Source organism: Citrus sinensis, chromosome 9, assembly GCF_022201045.2.
Source record: "Citrus sinensis cultivar Valencia sweet orange chromosome 9, DVS_A1.0, whole genome shotgun sequence".
NCBI lineage: Eukaryota > Viridiplantae > Streptophyta > Magnoliopsida > Sapindales > Rutaceae > Citrus > Citrus sinensis.
Window position 1 is genome coordinate 27,300,987 of NC_068564.1, and position 15,103 is coordinate 27,316,089.

General features: G+C 37.9%; 3 protein-coding genes across 4 annotated transcripts in view; 2 read left to right on the forward strand and 1 right to left on the reverse strand.

Moving 5' to 3' along the window:
- The window catches only part of LOC102630343 (calcium-dependent protein kinase 33-like), a 60,492-nt gene extending 50,496 nt beyond the window's left edge, over positions 1-9,996 (forward strand). The window contains exons 8-15 of the mRNA XM_052434130.1: positions 4,847-4,974; positions 5,107-5,215; positions 5,319-5,370; positions 8,826-8,929; positions 9,018-9,188; positions 9,274-9,705; positions 9,793-9,893; positions 9,987-9,996. Coding sequence (XP_052290090.1) covers positions 4,847-4,974; positions 5,107-5,215; positions 5,319-5,370; positions 8,826-8,929; positions 9,018-9,188; positions 9,274-9,705; positions 9,793-9,893; positions 9,987-9,996 — 1,107 coding nt within the window. The remainder of the gene's footprint in view (positions 1-4,846; positions 4,975-5,106; positions 5,216-5,318; positions 5,371-8,825; positions 8,930-9,017; positions 9,189-9,273; positions 9,706-9,792; positions 9,894-9,986) is intronic.
- Positions 9,997-10,850: 854 nt separating this feature from the next.
- Positions 10,851-11,369, reverse strand: LOC127899960 (uncharacterized). The gene has a single exon (XM_052434131.1). It carries the CDS (start codon positions 11,367-11,369, stop codon positions 10,851-10,853), a length of 519 nt encoding a protein of 172 aa, XP_052290091.1.
- Positions 11,370-14,104: 2,735 nt separating this feature from the next.
- Positions 14,105-15,103, forward strand: part of LOC102628905 (calcium-dependent protein kinase 33-like) — a 30,123-nt gene continuing 29,124 nt past the window's right edge. The window contains exon 1 of one of the 2 annotated variants that reach the window (XM_052433191.1): positions 14,105-14,888. In XM_052433191.1, coding sequence (XP_052289151.1) covers positions 14,321-14,888 — 568 coding nt within the window. In that variant the 5' untranslated portion in view covers positions 14,105-14,320. The remainder of the gene's footprint in view (positions 14,889-15,103) is intronic. The other variant, XM_052433190.1, reaches the window with a different exon arrangement.

Sequence of the window (15,103 nt, forward strand, 5' to 3'; positions counted from 1 at the left end):
TAACTGATGAATTAGCCATTGCTGGAAATCCTATCAGCTCTTTAGATTTCATTACTCACCCGATCTCTAGATTATGTCAACCCTACTACCCTGTAGTTGTATACAGTGAAGCAAACCTTACTAAAATGTCCATCAATGAAGCATATTCCATGCTTTTCACACATGAAGCTAGGCTGGAAGCACATCAGTCAAGTGCTAACAAGGAGGCTAAATTGAACTATGCTGCTAACATTGCTCAAACTGGATCTAATAATAAATCTGGTAATCAGTTCAATAATAATTGGAACAAAAATGCTGGGAACAATAATGGAGGCAGAGGTGGCTATGGTAGAGGTTATACACAAGGTCAATTGAGAGGTAATTGGAATAATAATTGGAGTGGTAATGGTATGCAAACTGGAAACTATCCAGGAAGAGGATCATTTCAAGCTAGAAACTATCAAGGAAGAGGTTATGCTAGAAATGGAGGTTATGTTGGTGGCAATGGCAATGGTAACTTTGCCAGGAGTGGTGGAGGTTTTAATATTGGCAAGAATTTCCTTGATCCAAATATTGCCACTGTCACTTGTCAAATCTGTTTTAAACCAAGGCATACTGCAGCTGAGTGCAGAAACAGGTTTAATCGAGATTTTGCTCCCTTTTATCCAACTTTTGGCTACAATCCAGCTCAGTCTCAAGTACCAAGAGCAGTTTTTCTTACAACTTCTGAAGGAGAAATGGCAGATCAAGGCTGGTATATTGACAGTGGGGCAACCCACCATCTCACCAACAATTTGCAAAATCTGAATCTTGGAAAAGAGTATTCAGGTAATCAGTTACTGCATGTTGGTAATGGTCAAGGATTATACATCTCACATATTGGATATACCTGTTTATCTACATCATGTGGCTCATCTTTACATTTGCATGATATCTTATATGTTCCTCAGCTCACCAAAAATCTAATTAGCATTTCCAAATTACTTGAGAATACCAATGTAATCATTGAATTTGTTGCAAATATGTGTTTTATTAAGGACAAGAAGAGGGAAGTGCATCTGGCTCAAGGGATTGCTAGAGGAAGGTTGTATCAACTGCTATCAAAAAATGACTTTGTCTCAAACTCTTGTAATCTTACCTATGGTCCTAGTTCTATGCTTTCTATTTTCAATAACTCAACTTGTAATCATTCTGATTCAACTGAGAATAAAGCTTGTATTCCTCAGTGTCATACAAACACTGTCAAGTCAATAATGTCAGCAAACTTGTTTCATCAACGTTTTGGTCATCCTAGCAAGCATGTATTAAAATGTATTTTGTCTTCCCTGTCACTTAACTGCAATGTTACTATGCCTGATTTTCTGTGATGCATGTCAATATGGCAAAATGCATCAGCTTCCCTTTTACTCAACAGGCATCAACACTAAAGCTCCCCTAGAACTTATTCATACTGATCTTTGGGGTCCAGCACCATTACCTTCCTCAAATGGTTATAGATATTATATAAGTTTTGTGGATGACTACAGCAGATATTGTTGGATATTCCCCTTAACTCTAAAATCTGAAGCTCTAAACACCTTCAAATTCTTCAAAAACTTAGTTGAAAAACAAATTGGGTGTCCTGTCAAAGCTTTACAATCAGATTGGGGGGGAGAATATAGGAATTTTCAACAGTTTCTTGAGGAAGAAGAGGTAGTTTTTTGGCATAGCTGTCCTCATACACATCATCAAAATGGTGTGGTAGAGAGGAAGCATAGACACATTGTAGAAACAGGGCTGACCTTGCTTGCTCAAGCCAAAATATTCTTATCCTTTTGGTGGGAATCCTTTCATACTGCTTCTTTTCTTATAAATCGAATGCCAACACTCATTTTAAATAATCAGTCACCCTTTACCAAACTCTATGGCAGAAAGCTTGATTATCACTTTCTTAGAACTTTTTGTTGCTCATGCTACCCTTTTCCCAAGCCTTACAGTAAGCACAAATTCAATTTTCATACACAAAAGTGTGTCATGATTGGTTACAGTCCCATACATAAGGGGTATAAGTGTCTTGACTCCTCTGGGAAGATTTATATTGCTAGACATGTGACATTTAATGAATCTGAGTCTCCATACTCAGAACTTTTTCCTTCCTATAAGCCAAATCACAAAATACAGTTGAGTCAGTTTCTTTCTACAAATTTCTCTCTTCCAGCAGTCATTGAAGATATAAGCAACATACAATCCTCTCTCAGCTCTCCAATTCCAGGTGCAGCTCCTGATTCAGTTCATTCTGAAACACAATCTGTGCAACAATCTCCAAACACTTCATCACAAAGCTTAGACTCCCAACCATTATTTGCTAATCAGTCTACTTAGCTACAAACACAACCTTTACAACACCTGCTATCCAAAACACCCATTCCATGGTCACTAGATCAAAAGCTGGAGTGTTTAAACCCAAAACATATCCAGCAGCAGTCCAAGAGCTTGAGCCATATTCTGTAAAAGCTGCTTTAGCAGATCCTAAGTGGAAGCAAGCTATGCAAGATGAATATGAAGCCTTGCAGAAAAATGAAACCTGGGTTCTGGTTCCCAAGGAGTCAGTAGGAAAGATTGTTGGCAACAAATGGGTTTTCAGAGTCAAGTATAATTCAGATGGCAGCATATTCAAGTATAAAGCAAGACTAGTTGCAAAGGGGTTCCATCAAACACAAGGTGTAGACTTCTTTGAAACCTTTAGTCCAGTTGTTAAGCAATGCACAATTAGAGTTATTCTTAGCCTTACTGTTATGTATAACTGGACAGTGAGACAGCTAGATGTTAATAATGCGTTTCTCTATTGCATACTTACTGAAAATGTCTTCATGCATCAACCTGAGGGCTTTGTTCATCCTCAATTTCCATCACATGTATGTCAGCTTACCAAGGCACTTTATGGACTCAAGCAAGCACCAAGGGCCTGGTATGATAGATTGAAATCATCTCTACTGCAGTGGGGGTTCATTGCTTCTAAGTCTGACACCTCATTGTTTATTCATCATGTGGGAGAAGACATTGTAGTTATACTTATCTATGTGGATGATATCTTAATAACTGGTTCTAACTCTAAGTTTGTAGAAGGAGTTATAAATAAGTTGGGGACAGAATTTGCATTAAAGGATCTCGGAGAGTTTAATTACTTCCTTGGTCTTGAAGTTACCCCATCAGTTGAAGGATTGCATCTGTCACAGACTAAGTATATAGGAGACTTATTGAAGAAAGCTCAGATGTTAGATTGCAAAGGATGTCAAACTCCTATGAGCTCAACAGAGAAGCTGATTAAGGACAAAGGAGCCATGTTTGAAAATCCCTCACTTTACAGAAGCTTGGTTGGTTCTCTGCAATATGTTACTTTAACAAGGCCTGAGATTGCATTTACAGTAAACAAGCTTAGTCAATTTCTTGCTTGTCCATCAGTCTTTCACTGGCAGGCTTGCAAAAGAGTGCTGAGATATTTGTAGAATACAGCAAACTATGGCCTGCAGTTCTACAATTCTGGATCTCTTAATCTCACAACTTTCTCAGATGCAGATTGGGGTTCAGATTTGGATGATAGAAGATCCGTAGGAGGATATTGTGATTACTTGGGAAATAGCTTGATTTCATGGTCTTCAAAGAAGCAACACATAGTTTCCAGGAGTACTGCTGAGTCTGAGTATAGAGCTTTAACTCTAGCTGCAGCAGAGGTGCTATGGATTACTTACTTACTTAAAGAATTAAAGGTTTCATTACAGCAAACTCCAGTTATCCACTATGATAACAAAAGTGCTGAAGCATTAGCTAGTAATCCAAAGTATCATTCCAGGACTAAACATATTGAACTTGATCTTCATTTCATTAGAGAACATATAGCCAAAAAGGAACTTCAGGTCAGCCATGTTCCCAGCCATGAACAAGTTGCTGATATACTTACAAAACCCTTGACTTATGATCAATTCAATTATCTGCGTTCCAAGCTCAATGTTCTTTCTAGACCTTGAGCTTGAAGGGGGATGTTAAGATAGTTGAATTGGTTAATTACAGTTAGCTTAGCTTTCTGTTTAGTTAGTTAAGTGAAATTGTTAGTAGTGCTGATGTGGCAGTCCAGTTAGCTGAATTTGTTATGATCGTTAGCTTTAAACAAACACATTGCTCATGTGCAGAGTGTAGAAGATTCTATATAGACTCATGTATAAATACTTGTAATCCTGCTCATTTGAGCTTAAGATTAATACAACGTTTTCACTCTGTTTTCTCTCTCATTTTCTCTGCAACCAAACAACTCTTTTATCTTTACAATGACAAAGTATAGGTAATGTCAAATTAGTAGAGGATCTAAATCAAATATGGAAATCTAGATATGTTCATGAGAACATTGTATTGTAAACATTATAATAGAATTTATATGACAGTTAGAATCATGTGGTATATATTTGATTGAATTTCTGCATCTACACTTCCTGATAAAAAATGCTTAATTGTAGGGTGTCTATAAATATAAAGTGTGTGTGTGTATATATATGAGCAAGTCCGATGATTCATCTGTTTTATTGTGCTTTTGCCTACTGACAACCTGTGCCGGGTTCATTTCAAATTAATATATATATATAGGTCATTGTGCGAAGTCTTCCAACCGAAGAAATATGAAAACTCAAGGAAAAATTAACGGAGAAGGACACTGACAACAATGGCTTACTTATGATGAATTGAAAGCAGGATTAGCTAAACCTGAATAGATGCTTACAAAAACCGAAGTCAGCAGTGCATGCAAGCCGTAAGGAATTCATGAGCTCTGAATTCATCCTATTGTCTGTCTATTTGCATTATATGCTCAGCTGATATTGCTGACCATGCATTTCTAAAGGCTGATATTGATGGAAACAGGACTATCGTTTACATTGAATTTATAACTGCTACGATGCAAAGACACAAGCTAGAAAGATTTGAACGTCTTTATAAAGCTTTCCAACACTTTGACAAGGATAATACTGGGTGAGTATTTTTTTATATACTTCTATGAATGTAGAAGCATCTTTAGCAAACTTTGATCCTCGGTTACAGACAGAACTGCATTGATGAAGCAATTACTTAGTTTGTTCTTCTACATTCTGAACGCCTGTGCAGATATATCACAGTCGATGAACTGGAAACAGCTTTTAAAGGATATAACATGGGAGATGATGTCACGATTGCAATGATCAAAGAAATAATGTCTGAAGTTGATAGAGATAAAGTAGTTAATCTGGTTCTTGTTTTTTGATAGTATCATCTAATGACCTGTGTGCATCCATATAAGCCTCGGCCTCATGTGTCATGTGTTATGTGTTTAATTATAGGATGGTAGGATCAGCTACGATGAATTTCGAGCGATGATGAAAAGCGGAACCCATCTGCAAGCAGTATCTTCGAGACCTTTAGCTCACGTTGTTGCCATAAGACGGAAGATATTCTGGCAGTGGTACCTAAAGCCGTGCTTTATACAAAAGTATAAAAACTTGTTTTTTTTATGATAATAAAAATTAGAAATGAAATACATAAAATGAGAGTGCGGAACCCCCACACGTTGCCTAAACACTAGACACCCCCACTTTAAAAATTCTATAAATTTGATCATTCATAAATTAATTAATTTAAGTTATACGTGCTTTTTTTTTCCCACTTAGAGTCATTGGCCATCCTTGACTCTATAAGGTTAATTTGTCTATTTTACTTTTATGATATAAAATGAATAAAATTATCCTAAAACATGTGCTACTCTGCCTTAATATTTTAATGATGTAATTATAACTTGTAATCTTGCATAATGCGATTTTCTAAATATTAATAATGAAATAGATATATTAGTAACTTACCTTAATTTTAATTTTACTTGAAGGCTTCCAGTGTTCTTGGAACATTTTTAACTTCTAACTAGCTAGCATGAGATTTGATGAAGTGTTCGAGAAGTGCCAGAAATACAAAGAAAATGAAGCGCAAAAATTAATTAATGAACCTAGAATAAAACTTTGCAAAGAATAATAATAATAATAGATTATATTGAATCTAACAATCCTACTACAATAAAGACAAAGACAAAAAGAAGTTTTGGAAGTTATAATAATTTTGAGGAGAATTTTGTCCTTTACATATGATGGTAGAATAATCAAATTGATCTCATTTGAACTCAACTCTAGCGGTCAAAAAATTCAAGGGACCTAACTGACAATAGGAGAAATTAAATGATGAAAATTATGCAAATTACTAAAGGAATTAGAGAGTTCTTAAATGATTAATTACGAAAAACTCTAATTTGTTTGAATTCAAATTTTTTAAATTAGTTTATAGTAAATTATTCGAGTAAGTGGGATGTAATTAACCAAGATTAGGAATGAACATATACCTCCCATTAAGTTCGTAAGAAAGACTTGTATTTATGTGCTTACTCTGTCAAATGATAGAACAGGTTGGTCTCGAAATCTGTAGTGATTATATGAATAAGACTCAATAAATAAATAAAATTATGACATGCTTCCATAAAACCAGTGGCAGAGCCTGATGAGGTAACAGCGCAGCATGCAGAGATAATTTTTTTCTCCTAAGTTAATTTGGTACTTCGTGTCGTGGTTTCGATTTCAGTTATTATTTTAAACCCAAGATATCGAAACTTGTTAATAACGAATGATCCCAAGACCAGATCTGGAACCCACAACTCAAAAGAAGGGCAAAATTATCAAACTGTACAAAAGTTTACATGCCAGGGGTAAGGAGGTATTTTCAAAACGTAGAGGGGCAATGGGGTATTGAGCCAAATATCAGGGGGCGTTGAGCAATTTACTCGCAAATTATTAAAACAATCCATGCATTATCGTTGGGAAATTTACACTAATAACCAAAAAAACTTTGCTTTTTTTCATCTTAACCCCCCAAAAATATTTCTATCAACATTAGCCATTAAACAACATTTGAGTCCAAAATACCCCTCCCTCATCTCTTCCCCAACACTCCCTTTCTCTCATCTCTCCCAAACTGATCCAACTCCCATCATCGGCGGCGACATCAACCCTCGTCGGCGGCGGCTCCATCTCTCACTGGCATCCGATCTACGATCCACAACCTTCAACAAAACCTAGGTTAGTCATTTTTCTTATTTTCATTAATTTAAAATGAGATTTTAGAATAATAATAGTTATAGCTTGAGATTGATAATGGTGGTGATGATGTTTGTGGTGGTTGGTGGTGTTTGGGAGTACTGTTTTTGATTTTGGAGTGATTACGCTTAATTTTGGGGGTGGGAAGGGAGGGGGGCAAGGCGCGCGCCGGCGCCCATGGCTGGGCAGCAGCGCGCGCCCATGCGCGGCCTGCTGTCGCACCAGTTTTTTGGAGCGACAAGCTTGCCTGTCGCACTAGATTTGGTGCGACAGGCGCCTGTCGCACCAAAAAATTAGAGTTTTTTTTTTAACGAGTTAATTTTTTATTTCTGTAAATATAATGTAATAATTTTATAAATATTACAGATACATGGCGAAATCAGAATCACCGGATATTGAAGTAGGCAAGATGTATTTTCGTTATGCTGATCACTTTCCTGGTCGAATTTCGAGCATGTGTATGTTATCTTCGGTCGTAAAAGCTATCGAGGAAAAATTAACAAAGCGGCAGTTGAGTATGTTCAAAAAGGATATATTTGGGTATTTCTTGGAGTGTCGAAGTTTTCCATTTAGTGGGGTAATTTTGCATAATCTTTTACTGCGTCAAGTGGCCCATGAAGAAGATAGCCGTGAGGATCAGTTATGGTTTCAAATTGGTAAGCATTTGATTCGCTTGTCAATTGTCGAATGGTGCTTGGTTACTGGACTTTCATTTGGTGTTGATACCAATGAAAAAAATGATGAAATGGAGCAGAGGCTACAGAATACGTATTTTGGTGGTGTGCATCGTAAGATTAATGTGAAGCAATTTGATGTCGTATTTAAGGAGTTGAATTTCGAGGAAATAGACGATATGGACGCATTAAAGATTGCGCTGTTTTATTTTGCGGACAGAGTACTAAATGCAAGAAAAAATCACTGTCAAATTAATTTCGATTGGCTTGACCAAGTTGATGATATTCAGTACTTCCGAAAGCGTCCATGGGGTCTATTGTCGTGGGAAATGATTTACGAGAGTCTTGACAATGCACTGTTCGAAAAAGACGAGAAATTTAAGAAGACTCGGTTGAAAAATCCAGATCATAATATTGAAAAATACAATCTTTACGGATTTACGTCTGGGGTGCAGGTGCTTTTTTTTGTTTATTAATAAGTTTTATAGTATTAAATATTTGATAGTTGTTTTATTTGATTTTTCACTTTGGTTGTTGTAGGCTTGGATTTATGAAGCAATCGGAGGGTTACCATCAACATGGGTCGTCAAAACGAAGAGTAAGATTCCCCGCATTCTGCAATGGAAGCCTATGGCGTCTTCGAGAATCAACTTTGCGGAGGTTTATTCGTTCTTCAACGACGAATCTCGTCTTGTAAGTAATATGTATTACTTATTTTTTTAACTTTACTAAATTTAAGTTGGGTATACTTACTTAAATTTTTCAATTAAATTTATGGCAGACGGACGTTTTACAAACTCTTGAGCCAAATTCAAAGCAGAGTAGCAGAAAATATTGGCTCTCTGTGAAGGATTACTTGCCAAGCATTCCAGACTGGGTTCATAAGGTCGGTATACTGTAAGTACAAAATTTTTTTTTATCGAAATTTTTGACTTTTCATTTAGTAATTTTAAATGATACTTTATACAGCACCAACCCTCAATCAACGCGATGCCGTCGGTTACAAGACAATCGGACGAGCATGACGATCATGACGACATACCAAACCCAATACCAGAGCAGCGTCATGACACTTTTGAGGATGAGGTGGCTGTTGATGACCACCCGCAGCAAACAGACAACTCTGATGACGCACGGGATTCTGAGGTTATAAATAATATACGATATTTTTCACTTTGGTTGTTATTATTTTTTTATTGTTATTCTAAAGTTTTATTTTTTTCTTTTGTATTAGTCGAGGACAAAGCAGTTTAATGATTACGTACGACGACAGCTGGATAAGATTGATCGTAACGTGTATGAAATAAAGTCAGAATTAAAAGATTTTAAAGAAACCGTTGTTGGCTTCATCGACACATTTTCTAAACGTCCAAATAAGGATTCTCCCACTGCACGCTCGTATGCGGTAATCTAATTTAAATTAAATAATTATGTTCGTTTAACTTTTAATTTGATAATTATTTAATATGTTCTTTTTGGCGATTGTACAGGCCCCGGATGACTATGGAGTGTATACTGACGTGGGCAATGAAAATTTATCTACGCCCACGTCATTGGTTAGTTTCTACGGGGATGTTAGTGGGGAGAGCGTGCAGGTGTTCACAGAGGTGCCTCCGGGCGTTAGTAAGTTCGGCCGCGCGTACATACCGTCGTATGTTTATAACAGTCCTTACATGATTCCTCCGGTCAGGCGAGGACAGAACGTCCGGAGGTTACCTCGACCCCAAATCATGGAACATGCGATTGACATGAGTACGAGTGTGGATGTAAATCCACTGAGAGGATTGGAGGACTCTAGTTTGTTTGCTGAGTTTGATCGATGGTTCACTGGTGATATCAGAGTCCGCCGGAACGTCCAGCACCCGCGGTCATTCTTTCAAATAATTTTGGGGATAGCTTCGATGGGATGGCTAGGCGATGAGGTATTTATATTTTCCTCGTGGTGTATACTGTTGTGGATTTGTGTATAATTTTTTTTTTAAAATCGTAATATTTTTGTTTCTCTACAGCATATTCACGAGTATCTCCGCTTGATTAGCGAGAAACAACGGCAGTATCCAAATGCCTTACTCCAACGTGTCACACATACGGACACATTTTTTTGGGTAACGTGCCGACAAAACTTATAAATACTATTTAATTTCTTTAATTATTGCCTTTAAGTTTTATTAATTTATGCATTTCTTGGTTATCTATGTACTAGGTGTTCTTGAATCAATTATGGAATAACGGGAATTGTGCAGTCGATTCAATGGTATTCGACGACCGCTTGAATAGTTATCTTTGTGGGCGACAGCACACAATGTCAAAATCAATGACGGATGTCGATATGGTATGTATTTTATTACATTTCACATGTTCTATACTGAAAATATTCGAGGAGTTGTTTTTTCTTTGTTGTATTTCAATTTCATATATAACGAACATGTTTTTTAATTTTTATATGCAGTTACTCATCCCTGTTAACTTGGACGGCGCGCATTGGGTACTAGCACGAGTTGACTTTCGGAAAAATAAAGTCTCGATTTATGACTCATTACTCACATTTCGCGACAACAAAAGGTACAAGTTGAAATTCAAGCCACTTGAAGTTATATTCCCTCGATGGTTGGAATATGTTGGCTTCTACAATATACGACCTGAGTTGCGGAGTGAAGACCCGTGGAAAGTTATCGTAGTTAAGAGCGCGCCACAACAAGAAAGAGGCACTGGCGATTGCGGTGTTTTTGTATTGATGGTTACGATGTATTTAATGTTCGGGCTTAGGTTGGAGTTTAACGCTAGTCATGTCGAGTACTTTAGAAAGAAGATTGCGGTTGATATATTTAATGACGATATTATATTGTAGACCTATGTAGTAATTTCAATGTTGAAATTTACATTTTTTTTATTTCCGCACTTAATTTTATATAATTTTAATGCCTCACATTTTGAACTTTAAAATAAAATAAAGTTTTATGAATAATAACAATTTTAACCAACGAAATACAAAAAACAATAACAGTTTTAACCAACGTAACACAAAAACAATAATAGTTTTAACCAACGAATAACACACAAAATACAACTAACTTCGAGTCGACGCAATAGGATTCTTACATCGCTTACGATTATGGCCAAGTTCATGACACCGGCCGCATCTTACAGTTCGCCGGTCAACGTCCTCGCCAGCCGAGGGTATTCTGCGCTCTTTACGACGTCCAGGTGGCGGTGCCTCAACTGGTGGGTATACCTGCAGCTCCTGAATTTCATCTGGAACTTCCCAATCAGCCACATCACCAACTGGCTCCACTGGTTGGTCATAAGCCATCGCCAACGATTCTGTAGTGTAAAAGTCCGAGCAAAGGTTAATAAAATCCACCCGGTGTGTTAGACACGCCGCAATTGCATGAGCACACACAAGCTGATCAAGCTGAAACACTCTGCAGGAGCAAGTTCTCTTTTGCAAGTCAACCAACCCTTCCTTAAGCCCACCGCCTATAACTTGAAAGCGATGCGGAGACACCGGTCGAACTATCATTCTTTCAGCTATAGTTCTCCTCTCAGTGACTATTTCATCCGCCCATGTTGTTAGCCGAGTAGTCATTGATTCAGCCACAATTTCTCTATCATAAAACCATTGCTGCAATGTTTTCCTGAAGTGATCAACAAGATGAGTAACAAGAAATTTTCGAGGTTCCCTCATGAAAGCATTAACACTCTCCGCGATGTTGGTGGTAAGAATGATGTACCTCCTACCTTGAAACTGAGACCTTGCCCAATTACACGTACCGACATTATTTTCTAGGTAATCAGCCGCACCCGAGTGGATCATCCACAACCCTTCAAGTTGTCTCTTAAATTCCTCGTGGCCATATGCTTTTGCTGCATTAATAAAGGCAGGCTCAAATTCATCCCAAAGAGCTTTGGACAATCTAAATTGTGACTTAATGTTACCTTTGACGTGGTAAAAACAAACGCCATGAGTTGCATTGTGAAATACTTTAAGAACGGCTCTCCTTATGGCAGTGCATCGATCAGAGATAATTACCAACTCAGGTCTATCACCAATCACTCCATGTAACTTCATCATAAACCATTCCCAAGTATCATTATTTTCTAAATCCATGATCCCAATGGCTAAGGGGATACAATTGATTGTTACCATCAAAACATGTTGCCACGAACATGCTTCCACGATATAATCCCTTCAGATGAGTACCATCTACAGCAATGACAGGCCGAATGTACTGCATAAACCCCTTGATGGAAGATCCGAGTGCTACAAAATAGTACAAGAAATTACCATCTCCATCCTGCTCGAGGTGAGTGACTGTACCCTCATTCGCTGTAGTTAGTACGTGAGAGTATTTAGGGAGCAAGTTGTATGACTCTGCAGGGTTGCCGCGTACTATTTCAAGACCAACTTCTCTCGCCCTATATGCCTGCTGGTATGTTAACTGAACACCGTATTCCTGTTGCATATCTGCTCTTATGTCATTGGGAGTATAAATCCTCTTATCTTGAATATATTTTTCTGCGATAATATGACCGACAACCCGGCTCCTTACTTGATGACGTCCATCAACCAATACCTCATTATGACAAGTGTGTACATTATCAATTCTCTTCACCACCCAAGGAACATGTTGCTCGTTCGAACTTCTAGTTGCTCGAATACGCCATTTACATGATTCTGAACAACAGTGAGCCTCGAAACGTGTCGTAGTAGACCGTGCAATCTTGAAATCAAACTTATCTCTAAAGGCCACCTTGCGTAGTTGTAATATAAGCTCATTCTTCTCAACAAATAGCTTACCCACGCTGATATCATCTGAGTCACAACTGCTAACAAAGCTTGGAGCAACCATGTTCGAAGGTAAAGTTGGAGCAAGACTTGTAAGGGGGTCAATTCTCCTTCTCGATCGAACCATAGAAGGAATAGGTCTATTGCCTCTGTTATTCACAGGAGTATTGTCTTCACACTCATCCTCATCCTGAAACGACGGAACATTCGAAGGACCGGCTCCTCCATCATCACCATCATTATTGAAACGAGTGCCCCGCCTTGTATTATTAGAAGGTTCTGCACAAACATTATCCCCCTCTGTCTCATTATGAAAATCATCATTGTCCCGAAAATCATTGTTGTGATACGGAGAATATTGTTGCTCCAACGACGTTGTTATTGGAAATACCGTTGCTCCAACATCCTGTAACGTAACGCCATTATCATCAATGTTGTCATAATTGTCGTGAATTGGAGAGTAATATTGCTGCAGCGATATTGTCCTTGGCAACACCTCTTCATCATTATCGGGGCCAGACATATTTGCTCTAAACGAAGTTTCTGTATCGACATGTGGCTCAATACCTTCGCTCGGAACTCGAGGTGATGTGGTCACGAATATAGGAATGCATCCAAAATTAGCTACGTCAGATGCCATATGCAACACAACCCTCACCATTTCATCATCACATATATCCATGGGCATTGTACATATACGATATAATGTGTTACTAGACCTCAAAGTTGTCTTCATTGTGATACTATAGTCATTAGGATTTATTTTTAACACCTCGTATACTCTTGCCAATAACTGATCAAACAGGTAATTTTTTCCAACCAAAAAAGCTCGATTTTTACCATTCACGTACTCCATACAGCCATTCTCTAATGTCTCCCACCAACCATCGTAACACAATTCAAGTACAACTGAATCCATTAAGCCTAAAATTAAAAAAAAATTTATTTCAGTCCTAATTAAAATAATACAATTTTAATAAATCTCCAAGAGTGGGTGCGACAGGCAACCTGTCGCCCGAAGCTTGGTGCGACAGGGTGCCTGTCGCACCAAGGTTTGCTGCGACAGGCAGCCTGTCGCACCAAGTTTTGCTGCGACAGGCAGCCTGTCGCACCAAGTTTTGCTGCGACAGGCAGCCTGTCGCACCAAGTTTTGCTGCGACAGGCAGCCTGTCGCCAAATTCAGATTCACCCGACTCAGTTCAGTAAGTTCAGAAAATAATTCATACCAGTAAGTGATGTCGATTTGTGTTGAATCTAGATAGATTATGATCGCATATCACTTTCACAGTTGTCTTTTGCGGTCGCCGTTGGCTGATGATTCAAGAATGAAAATCTGCTTTTGGTTTGGCGAGATGGGAGAAACAATGTTGGTTTTGTTCTGTAAAGAAGGGTAATTTAGGAAGAAAGACTTGTGTTTGGCTAATGTTGATAGAAAAAAGTTGAGAGGGTTAATTACGAAAATAATAAAATATTAATGATTATTTTTGTAAATTTCCGATTATCGTTTTGTTTATGGCACCTTCCGAAGTTTGAATGGGATATTAAAAAAGTGTTTTTAATAGAGGACGGTACAATTGCCTTCGCAGCAGCCTTCTTCTAACAAATCTCATTGTAAATTTTAAAGAATCAATTCAAAGGCAGGAACTGTGATGTGTAGTTGTATACATCTCGGGTCCTGCATATTCTTTGAAATTGCAAAAGTCAAATCCTGAGGTCCTGTCTCGCATCCTCTGTGCTGGTGGCGGCCAGAAATGGGTTGTATTTTCAGCAAAGGCCAAGACGCAGACCACACAGCAGCACGCCAACTCCATGATGCAATTCTTGGTAAAGCTTATGAGGATGTTAAGTTAGATTATACTATTGGTAAAGAATTGGGTAGGGGTGAATTTGGTATAACTTATCTTTGTACTGAGAATTCAACCGGTTTGGAATTTGCTTGCAAGTCTATTCCTAAAAGAAAGCTGGTAAATGATTATTATAAGGATGATGTAAGAAGAGAGATTGAGGTGATGCAATATTTGAGTGGGCAGCCCAACATAGTTCAATTCAAGGCTGCTTATGAGGATGAACAATTTGTGCATATTGTTATGGAATTATGTGCTGGTGGTGAGCTATTTGATCGAATTGTAGCCAGGGGCCATTATAGCGAGAGATCTGCGGCTTCTGTATTCAGGGTAATTATGACTGTTGTGAATGTTTGCCACTCTAAGGGTGTTATGCACAGGGATCTCAAACCTGAGAATTTCTTGTTCACTACCGGGGATGAGAATGCTGTTTTGAAGGCCGCTGATTTTGGGTTATCAGTGTTCATTGAAGAAAGTAAATTTCTCTACCTTCCTTGCACATTTTCCATGTTTAGATTTTACTGCATGTAGTAGTCTTTCATGCCTGTAGAATTTTCCGATACATATCATTTGAGTAAGCTGTAACTCACTTAATGTATTGATTTAGGTGAAATCATAAGAAAATAATACAAAACTCTTAGGATCACCAGGAAGGCATATTTGATTAATCGAGCTATTAATGTATCCTTT